General features: G+C 52.8%; 1 protein-coding gene across 2 annotated transcripts in view; it reads left to right on the top strand.

Annotated features, from left to right (window-relative positions):
- The first annotated feature begins 2570 nt into the window (after positions 1–2570).
- LOC138759197 (host cell factor 1-like) overlaps positions 2571–12517 on the top strand; it is a 553478-nt gene continuing 543531 nt past the window's right edge. Inside the window, exon 1 of one of the 2 annotated variants that reach the window (XM_069929256.1) lies at positions 2571–4054. In XM_069929256.1, the coding sequence (XP_069785357.1) occupies positions 3895–4054 (160 nt within the window). In that variant the 5' untranslated portion in view covers positions 2571–3894. The remainder of the gene's footprint in view (positions 4055–12517) is intronic. The other variant, XM_069929255.1, reaches the window with a different exon arrangement.

The following is a 12517-nucleotide window of genomic DNA, read 5'->3' as shown; positions in this document are numbered from 1 at the left end:
ACTTCTCCATATTCCTTCAATTTCTTATATAGTTCTTTTATTGATAGTTCTGGTTCTGTTAAGTACACTATCACATCATCCGCAAATAGACTGATTTTATATTCCCTGTCTTTTATTTTTATTCCTTTTATATTATTATCTATTCTTATCGATTCTGCTAGTGGTTCTATAGCTAGCGCAAACAATAATGGTGATAGTGGGCATCCCTGCCGCGTTGACCTGCTTAAGTTAAATTGCTTTGATACATGTCCATTTACTGTCACTTTCGCTAACGGTCCCTTATATAATGCTTTAATCCAATTAATATACTTCTCCGGTAAACTGAATTTTTGCAATACTTTGAACAAGTAATTCCATTCTACTCTGTCGAAGGCCTTCTCTGCGTCTAAAGCAACTGCTACTGCAGGTGCTTTATTTCCTTCTACTGCATGAATTAAGTTAATAAATTTACAAATATTGTCTGTTGTGCGTCTTTTTTTGATAAATCCAGTTTGGTCTAAATTTACCATTTTTGGTACCTGTTCTGCTAATCTGTTTGCTAATAGTTTAGCTATTATCTTATAATCTGTGTTTAGCAGAGATATTGGTCTATATGATGCTGGTGAGAGTGGATCTTTCCCTTGTTTTAGTATCACTGTAATTATTGCTGTTTTACATGAATCTGGTAAGTTTTGTGTCTCATCAATCTGGTTGATTACATCCAGGAGGGGCGGTATTATTAGATCTTTAAATGTTTTGTAGAATTCTATTGGGAGTCCATCCTCTCCTGGTGTCTTATTATTTGGTAATTTTTTTTATTATCTCTTGTATTTCTACTGTTCCAAATGGTTCTGTTAATTTATTTTGTTCCTCTATTTGTAGTTTTGGTAGTTCAATTTTAGTCAAAAATTCATCTATTTTCCCTTCTTTCCCTTCGTTTTCAGTTCGGTATAATTGTTCATAGAATTCTCTGAAGTTTTCCTTAATTTCTTTTGGATTATATGTAATTTGTTTGTCTTTTTTCCTTGTTGCCAATACCATTTTCTTAGCTTGTTCTGTCTTAAGCTGCCATGCTAAGATTTTGTGTGTTTTTTCGCCTAGTTCATAATATTTCTGTTTTGTCTTCATTATATTCTTCTCCACCTTATATGCTTGTAATGTTTCATATTTTATTTTTTTATCCGCCAATTCTCTTCTTTTAGTAATATCTTCCTTCATTACTAATTCTTTTTCTATATTTACTATTTCCATTTCCAACTGCTCTGTTTCCTGATTATAGTCCTTCTTCATCTTGGTTACATAACTTATTATTTGCCCTCTAATGAATGCTTTCATTGCATCTCATAGTATAAACTTATCTTCCACTGATTCCATATTTATTTCAAAATACATTTTAATTTGTTTTTCAATAAATTCTCTAAAATCCTGCCTTTTAAGTAACATGGGGTTTAATCTGCATCTATAGCCCCCCAACATCTCCATCGGGCACACAAAACTCAAAACGGTCAACCAGTTTACCTATCTCGGCTGCACCATTTCATCAGATGCAAGGATCGACAATGAGATAGACAACAGACTCGCCAAGGCAAATAGCGCCTTTGGAAGACTACACAAAAGAGTCTGGAAAAACAACCAACTGAAAAACCTCACAAAGATAAGCGTATACAGAGCCGTTGTCATACCCACACTCCTGTTCGGCTCCGAATCATGGGTCCTCTACCGGCACCACCTACGGCTCCTAGAACGCTTCCACCAGCGTTGTCTCCGCTCCATCCTCAACATCCATTGGAGCGCTTACATCCCTAACGTCGAAGTACTCGAGATGGCAGAGGTCGACAGCATCGAGTCCACGCTGCTGAAGATCCAGCTGCGCTGGATGGGTCACGTCTCCAGAATGGAGGACCATCGCCTTCCCAAGATCGTATTATATGGCGAGCTCTCCACTGGCCACCGAGACAGAGGTGCACCAAAGAAAAGGTACAAGGACTGCCTAAAGAAATCTCTTGGTGCCTGCCACATTGACCACCGCCAGTGGGCTGATAACGCCTCAAACCGTGCATCTTGGCGCCTCACAGTTTGGCGGGCCGCAGCCTCCTTTGAAGAAGACCGCAGAGCCCACCTCACTGACAAAAGGCAAAGGAGGAAAAACCCAACACCCAACCCCAACCAACCAATTTTCCCTTGCAACCGCTGCAATCGTGTCTGCCTGTCCCGCATCGGACTGGTCAGCCACAAACGAGCCTGCAGCTGACGTGGACTTTTTACCCCCTCCATAAATCTTCGTCCGCGAAGCCAAGCCAAAGAAGATACATTCTTGGAGGGATGACCTCTAGCTTTACTGTCAGTATTAAGGGTGAATGGTCCGATAGCATTCTCGCTTGATATTCTGTTTTTCTTACTCTATCCTCCTTTCTCTCTCTCCTCCACTGTCCTTATACTCGTCCTCCCATCCCTTCCCGTATTCATCTTCCCGTCTTCATCCTCCCCTCCCCCTCCGCGGTCCAGCTGTGTGAGACCGGAAGTGCTGGTGTGAAAGCCGATTGGCTGCCGGCTGCAGCTGCCTGCGGCCGCCATGGCGGCAGCCGTTGCTGAGGAGATGGGCTGGAGGGGCGGGCCAAGGGCCTGGTAATGGGGTTATCCGACTCTACGTTATGAAGTTAAATCATTTTCGCTTCATTGATGATGGGCATCAAGAGCCGGACATTTACTCTGGGCTGCGGGACTTTGCCTCATAATGGCCACTTTGTCGTCAAGGAAGTCCCCATTGGCAGGACGTAGCATTGATTTAAAACCTGATAGCCAATCAGTGTCAAACATGAGCGGAACACGAATTGACGGACATTCCTATCCCCAATAAGTGTCGTACGTGGTGGAGTCAGACATCCAATCCATGTCCTACATGGGCGGATACACAATTGACGGGCAAGCGGAACTAATAACTGACGGACAGTACAACTAATCCTTGTCCATCTCCCAATAAGTGTCATTTGGAGGCGGAACCTCGCATTTGACGGACACTTCGCCAGCCAATCAAACCGGCAACCGAATGGCTCCTGCTTCTAATCCTGACGTCGCGTCTGTCCATATTCGCCTATCAATATGATTTCCATCTCCTGCTAAAGTGCTTACGGGGAATTTAGTTTTGCAACGGCACATTTCAACCGGTTCATCTTCCCCCAAGTCTACGGTCGGGTTGCCATGGTTGCAGACCCTCACGGATCCATGGGGCGTGGTTAGCGAGAGGGGCAGGGCAAAGTGATGACTGACAAGGAAAGTGACCGGGATGTCACGTGAGTGTGAGAGGCGTGGTAACAGAATGACGGACGTGGACTGTTGACCCGCAGGAAAAGAGGACGTCATCGAGGGTGAAAGGGGCGTGGCGGCACGATGATTGACGTCTGAAAGGGGAATGCTTCTCGATGCATGAGGGTGTTGCTATGCCACGGGTGACTTTAAAAGGGGCGTGGCGACGCAATGACTGACGTGTTAAAAACGAGGGCATGGCTCCACCGATAAATGAATGAAAGGAGAAGGGCGTGGCTAAATCGTGACTGACATGGTAAACGAGTAGGCGCGGCGACATGGGAGAGCCGGGCTTCAGGCATGATGAGTGAAAGACGAGGGCAGGACGTCTAAAAGGGGACGGCGTCGGCGTGGCTGCAGCATGACTGACGTGCGAGAGGGGAGGGCGTGGTTACACTGTTACTGACATGTGTAAGGAAAGGGCGTGACATGCGAAGGGGAGGGCGTAAACACATCATGACTGACATGTTAAGGGAGGAGGCGTGGCGACCGATGCCTGACGTGCGGCAGGGCAGGAGGGGGCGCGACGACGTGACGACGTGACCAAGCTTGCACCGCGCGCTCCCCGCCCTCCCTCCCTCCCGCCGCTCGCCGCGCGCGCCGGGGGGCAAGATGGCGGCTCCCATGCTGAAGTGGAAGCGAGTCTCGGGCTCGAGCGGCCCGGTGCCGCGGCCCCGCCACGGACACCGGGCCGTGGCCATTAAGGAACTGATGGTGGTGTTCGGTGGCGGCAACGAGGGCATCGTCGACGAGCTGCACGTCTACAACACAGGTAGAGAGATAATCACGCCGCGGGCAACAAACCCCCACCCACTCACCTCACAGCACCAGCTGCTGTGAGGAAGAGAGCCCCGAATCATCGCCGCCTCCCCTTCCCCATGCAATTTGAACCCGAGCTCCGGTTTGTTTGGGGGGAGGAGGCCGTGGCAGATGGGCGGTGACGTCATGGCAGACAAGATGGCGGCCGCCATAGCGGCGGCTCTGGCGCCAAATGCCCGGGGTATTTGTAACCCCTGGAGCTCCCTGGGGCCCCTCCCCGACAACCCTTCCCCGACAACCCCTCCCCGACAACCCCTCCCCGACATTCCTCCTCCACACGCCATCTCAGGGCACCCTCACCGGTGCGCTCCCCCACACTCCTCCTAGGGTCGCTTATCTCACTTCACCTCCATTCCTCCCCTCTCCTCCCGTCCCCTCTCCCCACCCCTCTTCCCTCCCTCTCCCCACCCCTCTTCCCTCCCTCTCCCCACCCCTCTTCCCTCCCTCTCCCCACCCCTCTTCCCTCCCTCTCCCCACCCCTCTTCCCTCCCTCTCCCCACCCCTCCCCTCCCTCTCCCCACCCCTCTTCCCTCCCTCTCCCCACCCCTCTTCCCTCCCTCTCCCCACCCCTCTTCCCTCCCTCTCCCCACCCTTTCCTCCGTCCCTCTCCCCACCCCCTCCTCCCTCACCCCACCCCCTCCTCCCTCACCCCACCCCCTCCTCCCTCACCCCACCCCCTCCTCCCTCACCCCACCCCCTCCTCCCTCACCCCACCCCCTCCTCCCTCACCCCACCCCCTCCTCCCTCACCCCACCCCCTCCTCCCTCACCCCACCCCCTCCTCCCTCTCCCCACCCCCTCCTCCCTCTCCCCACCCCCTCCTCCCTCTCCCCACCCCCTCCTCCCTCTCCCCACCCCCTCCTCCCTCTCCCCACCCCCTCCTCCCTCTCCCCACCCCCTCCTCCCTCCCTCTCCCCACCCCCTCCTCCCTCCCTCTCCCCACCCCCTCCTCCCTCCCTCTCCCCACCCCCTCCTCCCTCCCTCTCCCCACCCCCTCCTCCCTCCCTCTCCCCACCCCCTCCTCCCTCCCTCTCCCCACCCCCTCCTCCCTCCCTCTCCCCACCCCCTCCTCCCTCCCTCTCCCCACCCCCTCCTCCTCCCTCTCCCCACCCCCTCCTCCCTCCCTCTCCCCACCCCCTCCTCCCTCCCTCTCCCCACCCCCTCCTCCCTCCCTCTCCCCACCCCCTCCTCCCTCCCTCTCCCCACCCCCTCCTCCCTCCCTCTCCCCACCCCCTCCTCCCTCCCTCTCCCCACCCCCTCCTCCCTCCCTCTCCCCACCCCCTCCTCCCTCCCTCTCCCCACCCCCTCCTCCCTCCCTCTCCCCACCCCCTCCTCCCTCCCTCTCCCCACCCCCTCCTCCCTCCCTCTCCCCACCCCCTCCTCCCTCCCTCTCCCCACCCCCTCCTCCCTCCCTCTCCCCACCCCCTCCTCCCTCCCTCTCCCCACCCCCTCCTCCCTCCCTCTCCCCACCCCCTCCTCCCTCCCTCTCCCCACCCCCTCCTCCCTCCCTCTCCCCACCCCCTCCTCCCTCCCTCTCCCCACCCCCTCCTCCCTCCCTCTCCCCACCCCCTCCCCCCTCCCTCTCCCCACCCCCTCCCCCCTCCCTCTCCCCACCCCCTCCCCCCTCCCTCTCCCCACCCCCCCCCCCCTCCCTCTCCCCACCCCCTCCCCCCTCCCTCTCCCCACCCCCTCCCCCCTCCCTCTCCCCACCCCCTCCCCCCTCCCTCTCCCCACCCCCTCCCCCCTCCCTCTCCCCACCCCCTCCCCCCTCCCTCTCCCCACCCCCTCCCCCCTCCCACCCCCTCCCCCCTCCCTCACCGTTCCCCCTCCCTCACCGTTCCCCCTCCCTCACCGTTCCCCCTCCCTCACCGTTCCCCCTCCCTCACCGTTCCCCCTCCCTCACCGTTCCCCCTCCCTCACCGTTCCCCCTCCCTCACCGTTCCCCCTCCCTCACCGTTCCCCCTCCCTCACCGTTCCCCCTCCCTCACCGTTCCCCCTCCCTCACCGTTCCCCCTCCCTCACCGTTCCCCCTCCCTCACCGTTCCCCCTCCCTCACCGTTCCCCCTCCCTCACCGTTCCCCCTCCCTCACCGTTCCCCCTCCCTCACCGTTCCCCCTCCCTCACCGTTCCCCCTCCCTCACCGTTCCCCCTCCCTCACCGTTCCCCCTCCCTCACCGTTCCCCCTCCCTCACCGTTCCCCCTCCCTCACCGTTCCCCCTCCCTCACCGTTCCCCCTCCCTCACCGTTCCCCCTCCCTCACCGTTCCCCCTCCCTCACCGTTCCCCCTCCCTCACCGTTCCCCCTCCCTCACCGTTCCCCCTCCCTCACCGTTCCCCTCCCTCACCGTTCCCCCTCCCTCACCGTTCCCCCTCCCTCACCGTTCCCCCTCCCTCACCGTTCCCCCTCCCTCACCGTTCCCCCTCCCTCACCGTTCCCCCTCCCTCACCGTTCCCCCTCCCTCACCGTTCCCCCTCCCTCACCGTTCCCCCTCCCTCACCGTTCCCCCTCCCTCACCGTTCCCCCTCCCTCACCGTTCCCCCTCCCTCACCGTTCCCCCTCCCTCACCGTTCCCCCTCCCTCACCGTTCCCCCTCCCTCACCGTTCCCCCTCCCTCACCGTTCCCCCTCCCTCACCGTTCCCCCTCCCTCACCGTTCCCCCTCCCTCACCGTTCCCCCTCCCTCACCGTTCCCCCTCCCTCACCGTTCCCCCTCCCTCACCGTTCCCCCTCCCTCACCGTTCCCCCTCCCTCACCGTTCCCCCTCCCTCACCGTTCCCCCTCCCTCACCGTTCCCCCTCCCTCACCGTTCCCCCTCCCTCACCGTTCCCCCTCCCTCACCGTTCCCCCTCTGTTGGTGGAGGGGAAGAAGCTGTCCTTGTGCCGCTGAGTGCTCATCTTCAGGCTCCTGCTTCTCCTTCCTGATGGTAGGATAGTGAAGAGGGCATGGCCTGGCTGGTGGGGATCCTTGAAGATAGAGGGTTCTTTCATTAGACACTGCCTCATGTAGATGTCCTTAATGGATTGAAGACTGGTGGTACAGGCTGAGTTAGAGCATGAGCAGGAGTTGGCTATCCGGCCCATCGAGCCTGCTCTGCCGTTCAATGAGATCATGGCTGATCTGATGATCATCTCCACTGACATGCCTTTTCCCCATATCCCTTAATTTCCCTACAATGTAAAAATTGATCCAACCTTGTTTTAAATATATTTACTGAGGTCGCCTCTACTGCTTCAATGGGCAGCGAATTCCAGAAATTCCCTACCCTCTGGGAAAAGCATCTCTATTGTAAATCTCCTACCCTGGATCTTGAGGCCCTGCCCCCTAGTTGCGGTCTGCTCCCACCAATGGGAACAACTTGTCGATCTCTATCTGATCCACTCCATTCAATTTTATATGTTTCCTAAGATCCCCTCTCATTCTTCAGCAAATACAGTCCCAGATGACTTGATTGCTCCTCAAACTGAGCAAAGATTGAGTTGTCTGAGTTAAGAATGCTGGAGTTTTTTTCCTGACCAGAACATTGGTACCTCCGCACCAGGCAGGAATGTCACCGGCCAGAATACTCTCCGTGGAACAACTGTCGGTTTTTGAAAGTCTTTGGTGACCTACTGAACCTCCTCAAACTCCTGTTAAAAATTTTTTCTTTTTGCAAAGAAATCCACCTGATTGCACATGTCATTTTTCACGAGCATTTTCCTTTCGAATTACCCTGAGTTTGAAATGAGCCCAAATAACAATTCAATTGTATGTAAATATAATTTAAGCCCCAATGTGTTAGTTTGAATGTACACACAAAGTATTCTTTTATTGCAAATATAAAACTGCAACTGGGACACTTGCAGTTCACCACCTCCAACAAATTTTAAATATTGTTTAACTCTTCAATTTGCATTTAAGATGTACATGCTCCTTTTTTTAACTATAGGAGCTGTCATTGTATCTATTTGAATGGAATTGCACTTGAATTTATATTTTCTGCGGAGAAGGATCTTCAAAATTTTACTTTGAATAATTTGATTTTTGTAAAGGTACTTGCGTTTAAATTTCCTCAATGGCAAACCTGTGATTTCAAATTTTTAATTGCAAATTTTGTTGAACTAATAGCATTCGTAAATGCACTTGAAAGACTTTGTTAAAATTAATGCATTTTTAGTTTGTAGTTTCTCAATCTGGATTTAATGAGAGATGATTCGTGGTTGCTATGGTTTTGTATCTTTTTGTTTTACGGTGCAGAATGGGCACCATTTGAGTTATTGTGCCTCTCAATGGATTAATTCTCTTCCCTCGCCCTTTTCAAATTCAGTTCAGCTTATCTACACAGGAACCATCCCTTTCTCACAGACCTTTATTTACTGAGGCAGTGGATGTTGAGGTTTTCAAAGGGCCATTAACGATTCTGTCCACTGTTTACCATAAATTGTAGAAATCCCACTCCCCTCTCTCCACTCCCTCAATAGTCCCCCTTATCCATGGGGGATATGCTCCAAGACCACCCCCCCCCCAAGCGTAAACTGCAGATAGTACTGAATCCTAAATATGTACTATGTCGATCTTATAACCGTGATGGCTACTCAGTGAATAACGGGTGGGTAACGTATACAGCATGGATAGGCTGGACAAATTGATGATTCATGTCCTGGGTGGGACAACGCAAGATTTCATCATGCTCCTCAGAATGGCATGCAATTTAAAACTTATGAATTGTTTATTTCTGGAATTTTCCGTGGTCCAAAAATATTAAATGACTCCAGGTAACTGAAACCGTGGATAAGTGGGGAGGGGGGGGGGGGGCGGAGGAGAGAACCACTGTACTCTGAAAGCCTGTAAAGATATTGTTAGTGATGTCTTTGTCACTCCTGAGCCATAATGTTGACAACTTAAGACAAAAAGGCAAGACCGTAATAGCAGTATACTGTGGAGGGAGCGGAGCGGCGTGCTGTTAGGAGTAGCAGGAATAGTGGAGGGACTGGCGGCTTTAGAGCTAAGGAGTTGGGCACTGTTATGCTTCACAAAGTATAGCTGCTGGCGAGCCTTCTTCATGATTGCATCAACATGAAGGCCCAAGGACAGATCCTCAGAGATGTTGGCACCCAGGAATTTGAAGTTCTTGTCCCTCTCCACTGTTGAGTGCTCGATGAAGACTGGGTTGTATTCCCCTGACTCCCTCCTTGCTTTTGCTGACGTTGAGCACAAAGTTGTTGTTGTGACACCACTCAACGAGCTGATCCATCTCCTTCCTGTATGCTTCCTTGCTGCCGTTTGTGGTTCTGGTGACAACCATGGTGTCATCGGCAAATTTACAGATAGCATTTGAATTGAGTCTGGCCATGCAGTCACAGGTGTAGAGTGAGTCAAGCAGTGGGCTAAGCACGCATCCTTGAGTTTTTGTTACATGACCATAAAGATGGCAGAGATTTATAGTCTTCATCAGGTGCACAGACCATAAATTTTGCGGTACCAAGATTGACCTGTGCATCATCTGGGTCAATTTTGGTTCGTGCAGGAAATTTGGTGAAGTTCAGAATTTATCCTCAAAGACCCCCACCCACCCAGGCCATGCCCTCTTCACTCTACTGCCATTGAGGAAAAAGTACTCTGAGCACTCAGTGGCACAAGGACTGCTTCTTCCCTGCTACCATCAGATTCCTGAATAATCAATGAACCACAGGCACAACCTCATTTTCTTTTATTTGGGATATTTTTTCTTTTCTTTTCTGCGTGGTGGAGGTCTTTGAGGATAGAGGCTGTTTTATTAAGACACTGCCTCATGTTGATGTCCTCGATGGTTTGGTGTCTGATGTTTCAGGACAAGTTAGAGCATAAGCAGGAGTCGGTCATCCGGCCTATTGAGCCCTCCCCGCCATTCAATGTGATCGTGGCTGATCTGATGATGGGCCCATCTCTACCGACTTGCCTTTTCCTCATGTGCCTTAATTCCCCTACGATGTAAAAACCTATTCAACCTTGTCTTAAATATATTTACTGAGGTCGCCTCCACTGCTTCAATGGGCAGCAAATTCCACAGATTCCCCACCCTCTGGTAAAATCAGTTCCTCCTCATCTCAGTCCTACATCTACTACCCTGAATCTTGAGGCTATGTCTCCTAGTTCTGGTCTCCCCAAAAAATGGAAACAACTTACCTACCTCTATCTGATCCATACCTTTCATCATTTTATATGTTTCTATGTTCCCCTCTCATTGTTCAAAATTCCAACGAGTAAAGTCCCAGACAACTCAAATCTCACCTCAGAGGATGCTTACTTGAGACACTATCTCTTATAGATGTCCTCGAAGGAGTGGAGACTGATGCTCATGTTGGTGCTGGCCAAATTCACAACACTCTGAAGACTTTTTCTGTCCTGTGCATTGGCACCTCCAATCAGAATGCTCTCCATGGTTCACCTGTAGTGTCTTTGGTGACATACCAAATCTCCACAAATTGACAAGATCAAGGAACAGAAGTAGGCCATTTGGCCCATTGAGTCTGATCTGCAACTCCACCCTGAGCTAAACCATTCTCAGATCTAGTTCCAATTTGTGGCCTTTTCCCCATATCCTCTGATACCCTGACTAATGAGATAACTATCAATCTCCTCCTTAAACTTCCCCAATTATCAAATTATGTCCACTGGCGAGCGAGCCTTCTTCGTATTGGCTTCAACATACCCGGCCCAGGATAGTTGATGACAGCGGTGCAGAGAATATGGCAAAAAAACACTATGCTGGAGAAACTCAGCAAGTCATACAGCACACTTTGTATAGCAAAGGTAAAAAATATAAAACCAATGTTTCAGGCGTGAGCCCTTCATCGAGGGATGAGCAAGATGTAGGTAGGGGGAACAAAATGATGGGGGGAGGGGCAAAATGTAGGCAGGCGTATGACAAAAATGTTGGGGGAGGGTGGTGCATACTGGAGGCAATAACCCGAACAAAGAATTTGGCTAATTGTGTTATTGCAAGTCTTGGGAGTGTGTGACGGGACAGTGCAGAGGGAGCTTCACTGTGTGTTTGACCCTGGGAGTGTGTGACGGGACAGTGCGGAGGCACCTGCATTCTGTGTCTGACCCTGGGAATGTGTGACGGGACGGTGCAGAGGGACGTGCTTTCTGTGCCTGACCCTGGGAGTGTGTGACGGGATGGTGCAGAGGGACCCTTACTGTGTGTCTAACCCTGGGAGTGTGTGAGGGGACAGTACAGAGGGACCTGCATTCTGTGTCTGACCCTGGGAGTGTGTGACAGGACGGTGCAGAGGGTCCTGCATTATGTGTCGGACCCTGGGAGTGTGTGATGGGACGGTGCAGAGGAACCTGCATTCTGTGTCTGACCCTGGGAGTGTGTGAAGGGACAGTGAAGAGGGACCTGCATTCTGTGTCTGACCCAGGGAGTGTGTGACGGAACAGTGCAGAGGGACGTGCATTCTGTGTCTGACCCTGGGAGTGGGTGACGGGACGATGCAGAGGGAGCCTTACTGTGTGTCTAACCCTGGGAGTGTGTGACGGGACAGTACAGAGGGACCTACATTCTGTGTCTGACCCTGGGAGTGTGTGATGGGACGGTGCAAATGGACCTGCATTCTGTGTTGGACCCCGGGAGTGTGTGACGGGACGATGCAGAGGGACCTGCATTCTGTGTCATACCCTGGGAGTGTGTGACGGGATGCTGCAGAGGGACCTGCATTCTGTGTCATACCCTGGGAGTGTGTGTCGGGACGGTGCAGAGGGACTTGCATTCTTTGTCAGACCCTGGGAGTGTGTGACGCGACGATGCAGAGGGACCTGCATTCTGTGTCATACCCTGGGAGTGTGTGTCGGGACGGTGCAGAGGGACTTGCATTCTGTGTCTGACCCAGGGAGTGTGTGACGGGATGTTGCAGAGGCATCTGCATTCTGTGTCTGACCCTGGGAGTGTGTGACGGGATGGTGCAGAAGGACCTGCATTCTGTGTCTGACCCTGGGAGTGTGTGACGGGACGGTGCAGAGGGAGCCTTACTGTGTGTCTAACCCTGGGAGTGTGTGACGGGATGGTGCAGAGGGACCCTTACTGTGTGTCTAACCCTGGGAGTGTGTGAGGGGACAGTACAGAGGGACCTGCATTCCGTGTCTGACCCTGGGAGTGTGTGACGGGACGGTGCAGAGGGAGCCTTACTGTGTGTCTAACCCTGGGAGTGTGTGACGGGACGGTGCAGAGGGACCTGCATTATGTGTCTGACCCTGGGAGTGTGTGAGGGGACGGTGCAGATGGACCTGCATTCTGTGTCATACCCTGGGAGTGTGTGACGGGACGGTGCGGACAGACCTGCATTCCATGCCTGACCCTGGGAGTGTGTGACGGAACGGTGCAGAGGGACGTGCATTCTGTGTCTGACCCTGGGAGTGTATGACGGGACAGTGCAGAGGCACCTGCATTTTGTGTCTGA

Source organism: Narcine bancroftii, chromosome 3 (assembly GCF_036971445.1).
Source record: "Narcine bancroftii isolate sNarBan1 chromosome 3, sNarBan1.hap1, whole genome shotgun sequence".
NCBI lineage: Eukaryota > Metazoa > Chordata > Chondrichthyes > Torpediniformes > Narcinidae > Narcine > Narcine bancroftii.
The sequence above is the reverse complement of the archived record's forward strand: the minus strand, read 5'-3'. Positions and strand labels throughout refer to the sequence as shown.